Source organism: Leuciscus leuciscus, assembly GCF_965113295.1.
Source record: "Leuciscus leuciscus genome assembly, chromosome: 9".
Classification (NCBI taxonomy): domain Eukaryota; kingdom Metazoa; phylum Chordata; class Actinopteri; order Cypriniformes; family Leuciscidae; genus Leuciscus; species Leuciscus leuciscus.
This window is the reverse complement of record NC_138733.1, coordinates 3,226,639-3,241,289: the sequence shown is the minus strand read 5'-3', so window position 1 is coordinate 3,241,289 and position 14,651 is coordinate 3,226,639. Positions and strand designations below refer to the sequence as shown.

General features: G+C 38.1%; 1 protein-coding gene across 2 annotated transcripts in view; it reads left to right on the top strand.

The window, feature by feature from the left end:
• Window positions 1-14,651, top strand: part of LOC309506213 (uncharacterized protein) — a 415,585-nt gene that overhangs the window by 186,403 nt on the left and 214,531 nt on the right. For both annotated transcript variants that reach the window (XR_014208682.1, XM_082179916.1), the window contains one exon: window positions 9,469-9,642. Coding sequence is in view for 1 of the 2 variants with exons in the window: in XM_082179916.1 (XP_082036042.1) it covers window positions 9,469-9,642 (174 nt within the window). In the remaining variant the exon portion in view is untranslated. The remainder of the gene's footprint in view (window positions 1-9,468; window positions 9,643-14,651) is intronic.

The window sequence follows — 14,651 nt, the reverse complement described above, 5'->3', positions numbered from 1 at the left end:
CAGGACAGAAAGCCCAAGGGCATGATATACACAAATCCGGCGAAACACGGAAGTAAAGCAGCGCCGCCATTACTGCGTGCCTTGCTGCTAAGGAAGTAGCGTTGGTCCCGTAGGCGGCTGTAGCAGATGTAGCTGTACGAATGTACAGATTTACGAATAAATGTTATTTTTATCTATTCATCTTTAATTTTGTACAGTAGCCCTCCTGTATGGCTACAACACTTCCCTCGGTCGACCATGCAGTCACAAACTGAATTCGAGAACTTTGCAGTTTTCTCTGTGTATTGTTACTGACACATTATGGTACGAGTTCACTGCCTGTGAAAACCTCACGACACCTTTTAATGTGATGAGCTCATCTGTATCTGGCCAATCCATCCGGAGCTCATATAATTATGACCTTCAATCAGTGCCCTGTAGTTTAGGTTCTGAAGCTCGCATGCCAGATGATTAATAAAATAATCTTGAATACCTGTAAGCTGCCAACTCTCACGCCTTCACCGTGAGACACACGCAACTTTTCACACGCTCTCACGCCACACATCCATTTTCTCACGCACAGAAAAATCGCGATGCAGAAAGGACACGGAGACCGACAGACTTTCTGTGTCTATAGACAGCAGATTAGTTATGATATAAAAAAGCTCAGCTTTCAGATTCTGTCCATTTTATTACGAAATTCAAACAATAAATACCGTTTTGGTGTTTGTAAATGTGATGCGACAGATCCCTAGTGGCACGTGAACCGATCATCTCAACTTAATAGTAAATAAACACGAATGAACAATGTTAAAAGAAACAGTACAACTTACCGAAATGTATATTCATCATACATAATATCGATCAATCAGTGTTTTTTTTTTTTAAATTAATGCCCATCTTGTGTACCTAATATTTATCCAAATTAGTCAATATTAAATCAAATCACAAGAATTGAACTGAATTGAAATCCTGAAATTTGTTTCAAGCAATAATAAAAAAACGTAGCTTACCAGAAATTGTACCATATATTATAAACATTGCAACATGTTGTCACTAAACCTAATACAATTCAGTTTAGTTACTAAAATGTTTTGACAATCACAATATTTAAGCCCCAGGATCCGCTTTCATTGAAATGTCATTAGAGGGCACCGGCAAGTGTCACACCGCCGTCACTTCGCAGGCACGCAGTAATGGCGGCAGGCAAGATGGCGGCGCCCATAGAGATCGTGGCGGATTTGTGTATAGGGAGACATGGATGATAACAACAGGTGACAAGGATGAGATAATTACCACAAACAAGGAAAACAAGAGAGACGCTGATGAACAAGACAGGTGACAAGGATAATACAATAATCACTAATGAGGAGAACAAGAGGGAGGGGTGAGGTAACGAGGACAACACAAGCACATGGCCCGAAGAGCCACGCACTTGCACACTTAACAAGAGTCTGTTATGATCCTACCCTAAGACAAGAGAGGTATTAAAGACACAAGGGCAGAATCATAACACAAAGACCTTATAAATCATTTCCAAACTATTAGTTTATAGTTAATGAATAGTGTATAATAGTATATAAGCTGAAGTTAATATATTAAGAGACTATATACAAATAGTGAGTTCTTCATTCATTGTCACTGTAATTAACAAAGTGTTATTGTTTAATTAGCTCTTATGTAAAGAGTTAGATAATGCTTTGTTAACAACGTATTAACCATAAATAGTTCTCACTTTAGATTAGGTCACGGAAAATCAGAAAATGTCATTAAGTGCTTTAATACAGGCTTTATTGGACATTAATTACATTAGTATTAAAAGTTCCTTAAAATGTTTGCAAATACATTAAGAACAAACACACACACTTACACACACACACACACACACACACACTCTCTCTCTCTCTCTCTCTCTCTCTCTCTCTCACACACACACACACACACACACACACACACACACACACACACACACACACACACACACACACACACACTCTCACTCTCACTCTCTCTCTCTCTCTCTCTCTCTCTCTCTCTCTCTCTCTCTCTCTCTCTCTCTCTCTCTCTCTCTCTCTCTCTCTCTCTCTCACACACACACACTAGGGCTGGGACGATACACCTAGACCTAGATCTTTCTGAGTTTTATTTCTGAAGCATCATACAGTTCTACATTCTCTTTACTAAATAATTCAATAACAAATACATTTTTAACAGTCGCTTGTCGACACCTAGTGGAGAAACAATGTAATCGATAAATGCGTTATTTTAAGTTCCAAGATTCTATCAAAAGCTGATTTACTCTATTTTGATCGCTACTGTAGACATCAGTGTTTATATGTGAACTTTAAACTTTTATCCCAGTACTTCTATGATAATTTGAACTATTGTCTCACAGAAATAATGATACTATTATGAGGTTTAAAAGACCTTTTGTGAAGTTGTTTCATGACGACTCTCTCTGGGTCAGCGGCAGCGCCAACACAGATTTGAATGTTGTGATATGATTTTGTCAAAGGTTTAATAGACAGAGGAATATGAAGAAGAGTGTGTGTGTGTTTGAATGGAGATCACAGTATTTTAGAGATGAATGGTGCAGCTCTACTGTCTTATCTCTCTCTCAGCATATGAGCAGCGCGAGGGCTTTCAGTGCATTCAGTCTCACGTCTCTTCCACACGTCCACTTGAAAGGGATATTACGACACTCATAGATAACCACACATTTCATCAAGGTTTAATAGACAGAGGAATATGAAGTGGGGAATACAATTCGAAATTGGATACGGGAATATAATTTCAGCGTCAAGGATGAACAAAGCAGTGGTGATTTTCCTTAAAGATGAAAGTTTGGTGAGTAAACTAATTGAAACTGGCGTTTGGGTGAATGGAGCGTTTACTGTTGTGTCACCGCTTGTGTCGCAGTCTATTAGAGTCACGATTTCTAATGTGCCCCCCTTTATATTAAATAGTGACATTGAAAAAGAATTGTTGAGGTTTGGAGAAATGGCCAGTGAAGTGAAGATGATTCCGTTGAGGTGTAGGAATGAAGCACTGAAACATGTCGTTTCGGCGTCAGGTGTTTATGTTTCTTGATCAACAAACACTTGATATTTCTTTCCGAATCAAACATGAGGGTAAATCGTATATGATTTACGCGAGTACCGGAAATGTGAAATGTTTCGAATGCGGAGACGTTGGACATAGAAAGATCGATTGTCCACATAACAAAACGCAGCCAGAAATTAATGTAAATGATAATGAAGTTATTTCTAGTGGACAGATTGGTGAAATGGTCGAGTTCAGTGAGGAACAGAATAAAACAACAGTTGATGGAAAAAACAAAGATGAAAATGCAGGTGAAGGGATGAGCAATCAAAACATAAATTCAACTGGTAGTTTGGTTCGTGCTGAAAAGAGAGAAAATCCATGTGTAGATGTTAATGATGGCGATAATGAAGATGAAGAGAGTTTTCGTTCTAAGTCATCAAAGGTTGTCACAAATGATCCACAAAATACTGGACAGATTTGTTTGTCCCAGTTAACTGATGCAGAGGAGCAAGATGACACGGAAGATGATGACAGGTTTTCAGAGACATCGGATATTCTTTCTCAAATTAGTGAAGATCAATTGTATACTGTAAATGAGGTTAATGATTTCCTGGATGCGACATTTGGGAAAACAATAGAGATAAGTGAATTTTTTCCTGATGCAAATTTTTTTTTGCAATCAGTTTTGAAAATTCAACAGACAGCCACTTATGAGGAACTGAGTAGAAGGAAACGTTTTAGATTAAAACAAATTGTAACTAAATTGAGAAGAAAAATGGCCATTGAAAAAGGTATAACAACTCCTTAATGATTAAATCACTTGGGGTGTTTTCTCTGTTTTTTTCTTTGCTAACCCTTCTTTCTTTCTTGATCTTTCTTTTCTTCTGATGGGAAGTATTAAGATAGGAAGAATTAATATTAATGGAGGAAGGGATGGTAGAAGAAGAGCAGTATTGAAAGAATATATTGAAAATAAGGATATGGATATAATTTTCTTACAAGAGACACATAGTGACATAGCTAATGAGATAGAATGGAGAAAGTGGTGGGGAGGCCATCTTTTCCTAAGTCATGGCACTAATACGACGGGTGGTGTTGCTATCTTGTTCTCGAAGAGAATTGACATAACTTTTGAATCAAGTGATGAGATCGAGAAGGGTCGAATTCTGGCTGTTCATGCTAAGTTGTTGGGATTTTCTTTTGTCTTTGTTAATGTCTATGCTAGGGGTGTAACGATTCGTTTTAACAACGATTCGATTCGTATCGCGATTCATGGTTGTCGATGCGATTCAAGGACGATATTGGTTCATTTAGAACGATACGATCCGAAACGATTCAGTGACTTGAAATCGATTCAGTGACTTTTTAGCCAAAAATTCTTGTAAAGGAATCAGGTATCAATTAATTATGGATATAAACAAACAAGTAAACAACAATTAATGTCAAATGCATTCACATTTTATTTGAATAAAGTAGGACTGCACGATTATGACAAAAATCATAATTGTCGATTATTCCCTTGATATTGTAATTGTGATTATTAATTACGATTATCACAACATTGAATGATGTTTTGAATAGTTTGACCCACATTTCCCCATGGTCATCAAGCTGCGACCCACCTTTTTAGGAATTATATAGGCTTATTATAATACATTTGTTTACACAAAAATTGTTGACACACAAGTTCTGTCCCCCTTTACTTAACATACAAAAAATGTTTTGTAAGAATATGACAAATACTGATAAACAGTAGCACTGCGAGGTTAAGCTATATAGCAGTCCCAAACTAGTTTTTGTATAATACAGTCTTGGTATGAGCCACAGTCATATAAAAATATACAAATAACCACTAAGTGGCATTTTGTTATGGAAACAACAACAATTAGGCTAACTTACCATGGTGATACACAATACTTAAAAGAACTTAATTTACTAATTTACGACTTTGCATGCTCGTATTTCTTTTGCGCTTTAGCAGACATCCCAAGTCTCCCGGAAGTTCCGGGAGTCTCCCGCATATTGATAGCGGCTCCCTGATGCCCGCAAATCAGTGAAAATCTCCCGGAAGCAAGAGCGCGCAAGCATAGCGCGCGCACGGCAGAGAGAGGGAGCGAGAGACCTTGCGTGTGTTTGCTAGTGTGCGTCTGTGCCTCGGGATTTTATCTCTACTCTCGAACCGAATTCATCTTTCTGCTACGTGTTTAAATAATATAATAAGCAATTTTGATTGATGTGATGTTTGGAGATTACAACATCCGGTAGAAAAGCAATATACTTGGTCCAAGTCTTCAAGTGACCACATCAGCTTTGCCAGGTTAGATCGTTTTTATATTAATAAAGACTGGTGTAATAGAATTTTGAAGGCCTGTATTTACCCCAGTGGTTTTTCAGATCATCATTTATGTATGATTGTTTTTAATTTACAAAAGACAAAAGGTCATAGCTATTATTGGCATTTTAATGTAAAATTGTTGCAGGATGCCGCCTTTTGTGAAAAATGTCATTTATTCTGGGCAAAATGGAGAGAGCAAAAGACTGATTTTGATGATGTTGTGCATTGGTGGGATGTAGGAAAAGCGCACATCAGGATCTTTTGTCAAAATTATACAGCTAATGCAAGTTATTGTTTTAAAAAAACTGTTATGGAACTGGAAGATGAAATCAAATCAATTGAAAGAAGTCTATTTAACCAAAATGGTGAATCAACTGAAAGACTGAATGAAAAAAAGAAAGCCTTGTCCTCACTTTTTCATGAGCGGGCTAAGGGAGCTTTAATAAGAGCTCGTTTCCTCTCTCTGAGAAAGATGGATGCACCAAGTTCTTTCTTTTTTAGTTTTGAGAAACGGGAAGGAGCGTGCAAGTCAATGCTACATCTAAAGAAATCAGATGGAACTGTGACAACTAATCCTAAAGAAATGAGGACAATGGCTATTGATTTCTATACAGAACTTTTTTCGGATGGTCCGTGTGACATTGGCTGTATGGAGGATCTCTTTAAAGATTTACCAAAGTTGACTGATACACAGAGGAATCAACTGGAGGTTGAAATGGACATTGATGAAGTAACAAAGGCTGTTAATCAGCTATCTAATGGACACGCACCGGGGATTGATGGACTTCCAGACGAATTTTATAAACAGTTTTGTGGCTTATTAAAAGTAGATTTATTTGATGTTTTTAAATCATCTTATAAGAAAAAAGAGTTTACCAACAAGCTGTAAAAGAGCCATTTTGTCTTTGTTACCAAAGAAAGGTGATCTTGGTCTTTTAAAGAACTGGAGACCAGTGGCAATTTTGTGTACTGACTATAAAATCTTAGCGAAATGTCTTTCAAATAGATGGAAATTGTATTTAGAATATATACAGTAGTAAATGAGTATCAATCTTATATATAGTAAATGAGTATCAATCTTATTGTATTCCTAACAGAACCATAATGGTATCATTGATATCATTGATATTGCAAAAAGGAATGATGACAATATTGGAATATTTGCAATTGATCAAGAGAAGGCATTTGATCGAGTCAGTCACTTTTATTGTTAGTTCCCTTAAAGCTTTTGGTTTTGGTGATCTTTTTATTTCATGGATTAGACTGTTGTATTCTGATGTTTCTACATTGTTGAAGGTTGGAGGAGGACTAAGTCAACCAGTGTCAGTACGTAGAGGGATTCGACAAGGTTGCCCTTTGTCAGGGATGTTATATTCTTTAGCCATCGAACCTTTGCTTCCTCAATTGGGGATACATTTAGATGGCCTGCTAATTAAAGAACAAAAAGTTAAACCTAAGTTTTCTGCCTATGCTGATGACGTTACCGTGTTTATCAAAAGCAAAAGAGATGTGGTTGTTTTAGAAGAAGTTTTAAAGAAGTACGAAAATGCCTCCTTAGCAAAGGTAAACTGGGGAAAAAGTGAAGGTTTTATTTGAGGGAATTGGTCTGAAGAAGAGCCACCAGTTTTACCAGGAGGTGTGAAATGGGGTAAAGAAGGTTTGAAAATATTGGGTATTTATTTAGGAACTGACAACTATATTCAGAAGAACTGGGAAGGAATGTATGATAAGATGTGTGACCGTTTGTCACGGTGGACATGGATCCTGCCTCAGTTATCTTTCAGAGGGAGAGTCTTGGTGGTTCACAATTTGGCTGCTTCAGCACTTTGGCACAAACTAAATGTGTTGAATCCACCTGATGAAGTAGTTTATTTACTACAAAAGAAAATAAATGATTTCTTTTGGTCCGGTCAGCACTGGGTAAAATCTGCTATTTTATATTTACCAGTCAGTGAAGGTGGACAAGGCCTAATAGATATAAAGAGCAGAATCAAGGCTTTCAGGCTCCAGACTGCACAGAAGTTGCTGTACTCTGAAAAAATCTGTTGGGCTGATACAGCTTGTTCCTTATTACGTAGTATGAATTGTTTTAAATATGATTTTAATCTGTTTTTAATCAGTCTGAAAGATATGGAATGGACTGATTCTTTTCCGTTTTGAAAGTGTGGAATTTTGTCTTTCAAGTGAAGAGAGACCCAAACCTTGAAGGTTGAACCACTCTTTAACAATCCCCTAATACAAGCAAATGTGTTGAAAATGAGAAGTTTGCAAACATCAATGGTGAGAGCAGAATGCACATGTGTGTCTGATCTAAAGAATGGAAATGAGTGGAAAAGTCCCCAAGAACTGTGTAGTTTGACGGGGATTTAAGTCTGTGAGATTTATGGATAAAGTAATGAAGGAAATTCTTTCAGTTCTTCCTTCTATCTACAGACAAAGTATACTAGAAAATCGTTGTGGTGAACAAGAGGATGAAATGAGAGAAAGTTTTCCAAAACTTCAGATTTCAATGATAATAGATGAAAAGCCTGAGAAGGAATCACTTCTTGTTTTCTGTATACCTGAACTGAATTTGTTTGAAGATGTTTCAAAGAAAGCCTTGTATTTATCATGTGTGAAAGTCTCTCATCAATCTGAGCTGAAGGAATGTAAAGAATCAAAGTGGTTGGAGGTGATTGGCCAGGGCTCTTCTCCTAGGAGATGTTGGAGATCTTTATATAAATCACCTATAGAAAAACGCACTGCAGATCTTCAGTGGAGGATTGTGCATTCGGCAATTGCAACTAACAGATACTTGACACGTGTTGACCCCACTGTGGGGAAGGAATGTATCTTTTGTGCTCATGAAGAAACTTTGAAGCATCTATTTTTAGATTGTTCTAGGCTAAATGGTTTGTTTCAGATTTTAAAGAGTTGGCTTAGAGCACTTGGGGAAGATATGGATGAAAATATAGTTATATTTGGCCCAAAATATGTTGCAACAGATAAAAAAAGAATTTCCTTAATCAATTTTTTAATTGGTGAAGCAAAGCTGGCAATATGGATTACAAGGAAAAATAAGCGGAAAGTCAGCGGGACAACTGAACCTGAACTTATTTTAAAGGCTTTTGTATCTGCAAGGATTAAAGCAGAATTTGCTTTTTTTAAATTAACAAAAAATGTGGTTGCTTTCATTGAGTTTTGGGGACAGGCAGAAGTGTTGTGTGTGGTTGACCAAGAGGACATTTTATTCCTAAATTTGTAAAAATATATATATATATTTTTTTGTGAATGTACATATTTTGTGATTTTTTTTTTGTTTTTTTTGAGGTTAATGTACATATGTTATATGTGATGAGGCCAAAATTGTTTGGCAATATTTAAAAAAAAGTTTTGACTAATCTTTAGTGAATAAAGGGTTGTTCAAGTCAAGTCTCTCTCTCTCTCTCTCTCTCTCTCTCTCTCTCTCTCTCTCTCTCTCTCTCTCTCTCTCTCTCACTTACACACACACACACACACACACATATTTATTTTATGTCATTAAAGTCTTTAAAATGTTCGCCGGTTCCCGCCTCCTTCTTCCCATAACAACGAACTGCGTTACACTGGTGCTGAAACCCGGGAAGGAAGGAGGAGGCGGGAACGGGTGAACATTTAAAGACTTTAATGACATAAAATAAATCAACAAGAAAACGAAAGCAAAAGACAGGACAAAAATAATGCAATTTAGTATCAGTGTCAGTGTCAGTATCAGTATCGATTCTGGAATAAGGAAAATCTATTTTAAAATCGTAAACAAAAAAATCACGATAGTTAGGTGAATTTTTATTTTTTTTCTCCCAGCCCTAACACACACACACACACACACACACACATGTTCTTTAAAATGTTTACAAATACATCAAGCACACTCATACACACACACACACACACGTTGGGTTTTCATGTTTTATGGGGACTTTCCATAGAAATAATGATTTTATATACTGTACAAATTGTATCTTCAATCCCCTAATGCTAACTGATGTGTTTTAACAACATGAACTAATGAGTATTTGTATATTTCATATTGACAGCATTATGTTATTATCTCTGGATATAGGCTTAATGTGTGTCATTGTTCTCTACAGGTTGAGGGAGTGTGGTGTCACAGATGAAGGTTGTGCTGCTCTGGCTTCAGCTCTGAGATCAAACCCCTCACACCTGAGAGAACTGAATCTGTCTGAGAATAAACTAGGAGACTCAGGAGTGAAGCTGTTTTCTGCTGGACTGGAGAATCCTCACTGTAAACTGGAGAGACTGGGGTAAGATCATCTCTACCATAAAGACTCGGAGTGAATAAGGATTAATATGTAGATAGTGTATACAATATATCTTTGGTGTAAGCCCCATCCGGTGGTTCAGTGACAGATTCCTGCTTGAGCCGTCAGATCCTGCCGGCGGTAGAAGGCAGCGGTGAGGAGTCTCCCTGAAGAGGAACATTTACATCTTACTATATTATTATCCCCCTAAAGAAAGTAAAACTAACAGTTAAATAAACCGGACGAACTACAAACCAGACAACAGATGCAGGATACAGTGAAGAGGGTTTTTAAAGCACAAATGTTTGGTGTAAATGAAGTTGTCTTGTAATGCTTGTGCAAACAGACCCTTGTAAAAGCCTGAGCATTTCCTCAAAATGTGTGTGTGCAGCTGAAAAGAGGGAAGTGGTGTGTGTTTCACCTGAACCAGGACTGTCACCATATCAGATTTATCACTACATGATTATCATGGCCAAAATAACACACAATAACAATATATCACCATATCTGTGGAAATCTTGATAATAATAATAATAATGCTATCAGTCAAATCCATCTTTACTCTGTTTATTTTGTGTTATTTTTGAAAAAGAAGAATCACTTCATCACATACAAAAGGAACAATTACACTTAATGCGACCAGTTTGAAATAATGGTAACACTTTATCACAAGTATACAGTAACAAAGACCTTATAAATCATTTGACAACTATTAGTTTATAGTTAATGAATAATATACAATAGTATTATTCTGCTCTTGCTTTGACAGGTTAGCGTAGCAGATAGCTAACAGAAGATCCATGAAATAAAGGCCCAGGAAACCGGAGTAGAGAGAGGCCTTTTGTATTAATTTTGTAATAATCTTTCCTTTATTGGACATTAATTACATTAGTATTAAGAGTTCCTTAAAATGTTTTCAAATACATTAAGAACAAACACACACACAATCACACACACACACACACACACACACACACACACACACACACACACACACACACACACACACACACACACACACACACACACACACACACACACACACTAGGGCTGGGACGATACACCTAGATCATGGGGAAAAGTTAAATCATACACTTATACAGACTGTACATGATGTATAAGATGAGTCATATTTACAAAAACAGTTCATCACATCTTTCTGAGTTTTATTTCTGAAGCATCATACAGTTCTACATTCTCTTGACTAAATCATTCAAAAACAAATACATTTTTTAACAGTCACTTGTCGACACCTAGTGGTGAAACAATGTAATCGATAAATGCGTTATTTTAAGTTCCAAGATTCTATCAAAAGCTGATTTACTCTATTTTGATCGCTACTGTAGACATCAGTGTTTATATGTGAACTTTAAACTTTTATCCCAGTAATTCTATGATAATTTGAACTATTGTCTCACAGAAATAATGAAACTATTATGAGGTTTAAAAGACTTTTTGTGAAGCTGTTTCATGACGACTCTCTCTGGGTCAGCGGCAGCGCCAACACAGATTTGAATGTTGTGATATGATTTTGTCAAAGGTTTAATAGACAGAGGAATATGAAGAAGAGTGTGTGTGTGTTTGAATGGAGATCACAGTATTTTAGAGATGAATGGTGCAGCTCTACTGTCTTATCTCTCTCTCAGCATATGAGCAGCGCGAGGGCTTTCAGTGCATTCAGTCTCACGTCTCTTCCACACGTCCACTTGAAAGGGATATTACGACACTCATAGATAACCACACATTTCATCCTCTGTTGGAACAAAAGTGGCTAACTTCTGTCAACCTCGTCTATAAGCAAGGACAAAAATAAGCAATTTAATGTGAATGACTATCGATTCTGGAATAAAATAATCTAATTTAAAAGCGTAAACAAAAAAAATTGCGATAGTTAGGTGAATCTATGTTTTTCTCCCAGCCCTAACACACACACACAAAAAAAACAGCTTTTTTTTTTTGCAGCTTAGATCATTTCTATGAGGTGTCCAGAACAACATACTAAAAGTCCTAAGAAATCCTAGTTGAGGAAATATGTTAAATTCTCACCAATCCGAGATGTGTGCCAATAAGGCCAGGCAACAATACACCCCAATGGGGTTATTTTTTTTCCTTTACTCCTATCAAAATGAAACTTTACACAATGAAAGTACCTATGAAAAGTAAAAAAAAATTGTATTACAAGTTTCTTTGGAAATGAATTTGAATATGCAAATGAGCTATACACTAATTGAATATGCAAATTAGCTATAGACTAATCGAATATGCCCAAAATACACCCAAATAGGCTTAATTTTTTCCTTTGCTCCTACAACAATAAAACTTTACATAGTAAAAGTATACATGAAATGTTTTTTTTGTATTACAAGTTTCTTTTGAAATGAATTTGAATATGCACATGAGCTCCACACTTATTGAATATGTCCTAATTTGCAGAAACACCATTCATATGTATGACAAATACATTGGCCCAATCTTCATCCAATCATCCTACTGCCAATGGGTGATGGCAATGCTGCTTTTAGACTGGCCTCTAACCTGAAAACTGCCTGGCTTGGTAAAAACCACAACATAACTCCAGGGCTGTCCTCTCTCGCTCTTCACTGTCGTCGCTCCTCCTTTATGCTTCCGCTCCTCCGTGAGAGATACGAGACCGGTGCGTCGCGCAGGAGTCGCTCATCAGTAATCACTCCACCGGCCTCGGGCCGCTCTCTCACGGCCCTCGGCCTCGTCCTGCTCGCCACACTAATATTCAAGCATTTAGGCGATGGTTTAAGCTAGATTTCCCCATGGTTTGTGTTGGATAGGTATCAGATCATATTTTTTTCTCCCCTCCAATCTCCGATCTAGCGTTCTGGGCCAGTATCGGCACGATACCGATGACGTGGATCGGATCGGGACATCCCTACTTGAAAGGGATATTACATCACTCAGCACTCATAGATAACCAGAGCCGTCGCAATGGGGTAGGCAAGGTAGGCAGCTGCCTAGGGCCCCCAGCTGAAGGGGGCCCCCGATGGCCGCACGGTCGTTTAGGTTGTGTATCTGCCCTCGTCAAACAGTATCAACCACTGTAAACAAACCATCACAGTGAGACAGCGCAATCACTCTCCAGTACTGCTCCGTGAGAGGGCCCCCCCAAACTAGAGGGATTCCTCCTATGCAACGACAAACACTATGAGTGCCCTAATCACTGTAATGTTGAAGTGACATCCACCGTCACGCACCCCCCATCAGGTCCCCCACTAGCTGTCAGTAACAGCGCTACGCGGGCATTTAAATTTAAAAATGTCATCATGAAGCGCTCATACCCTTCAGGATTTTCCAAAAGACAGAGAAAGAAAGAAGAAAAACGCCAAAGACACAGCGGCAAGTAAACCATTATTATCTCCAAATACAACTGTCTGACGTGTTTTCACATCTCTGCGAACATAAACCTTTACATCAGTGACCAAACACAACGGTATGTGAGCGTTGTTAGAGGGTGAAAAAGTTAAACTAATAGTCATACACAACTTTGTTCTGTTTGCAGAATTTAAGCATAAAATACACACTAGACAACTTCTCGCCCCTTCACTGTTGTAGCTACAGCGTTCGAAAACTTCCTTTGAGCCAAATCCTCTTGATGCACGAGCCCAGATTACGATCGCATGAGATTTTTTGCCATGTATAAAGGCAAAAGCTAGAGAAGTGTTGTAACTTACCCTTGACGGCTGTCTGCCCGCGGTTGCGGGGGATTCGAATCGATGATCGATTGCTCCTGTCTGCCTCGCTGCCTGCTGTGAGTGTGTTTGCTCTGTGCTGTAAGCTCCGTCTTAGCCTCGTATTTTCCTTGTTTTGAACCATCATCTACTACAATTACTAGTTGTTTATACTACTACTAAATACAGCTTACCCAACATCGCTAGCTTCCGTTACTACTAGCACAGCACGCTAGTAATTCGCTAGCCTGTAAACGCGCGCCACCCGTGTGCGCTCAGCTATTTTTATTTATTTATTTTCTCTCGCGCGCTCGCGCCTTTGAGTTCATAAAAGCTCAGGTGAGTAAGAATCACTCAACAAACACGGTGAGTAATGTCTTGTCCTGTTATTATCATGCGTCGCGTCTGAATACGTTGTTGTTTTTGGAGCTCTATCGATTTGATTTATAATTCTTGATTTTTCTCGCTGCCTGCTGTGAGTGTGTCTGCTTCGGTGCTGTAAGCTCCGTCTTAGCCTCGTATTTCCTTGTTTTGAACCATCATTTACTACAATTTCTAGTTGTGTATATTACTACTAAATACAGCTTACCCAACCCTGACATCGCTAGCTTACGTTACTACTAGCACAACACGCTAGTAATTCGCTAGCCTGTAAACGCGCCACCCGTGTGCGCTCAGCTATTTCTATTTATTTATTTTCTCTCGCGCGCTCGCGCCTTTGAGTTCAGAAAAGCTCAGGTGAGTAAGAAACACTCAACAAACACGGTGAGTAATGTCTTGTCCTGTTATTATCATGCGTTGCGTCTGAATGCGTTGTTGTTTTTGGAGCTCTATCGATTTGATTTATAATTCTTGATTTTTCTCTTTAAACTCGCTTACAACGAACATTTTCTACTTTTCCTCACTGAGAAGCACTAATGTTACTGCTCAAACCTCATTGTTACAACGCGGACTGTTGAGCAGACGCGTCTCAAGCCTATTAGTGATCCAACGCTGCATACTCTTAAAGGTTACGTCCGTGGATCACGGCTGAACGCGTCTTCTCCACACTCACTTATAAACAAACATTTTTTTTTTGCCTATCGTGCGTCTACTCTACACCCCTACCACTAAAAAACCTAAAAAACCTCATAGTTACAACGCGGACTGTTGAGCAGACGCGTCTCAAGCCTATTAGTGATCCAACGCTGCATACTCTTAAAGGTTACGTCCATGGATCACGGCTGAACGCGTCTTCTCCACACTCACTTACAAACAAACTTATAATATAAATTAGTATTAATATTGATAGCATCACTGGTAGCTTCGTTGCTA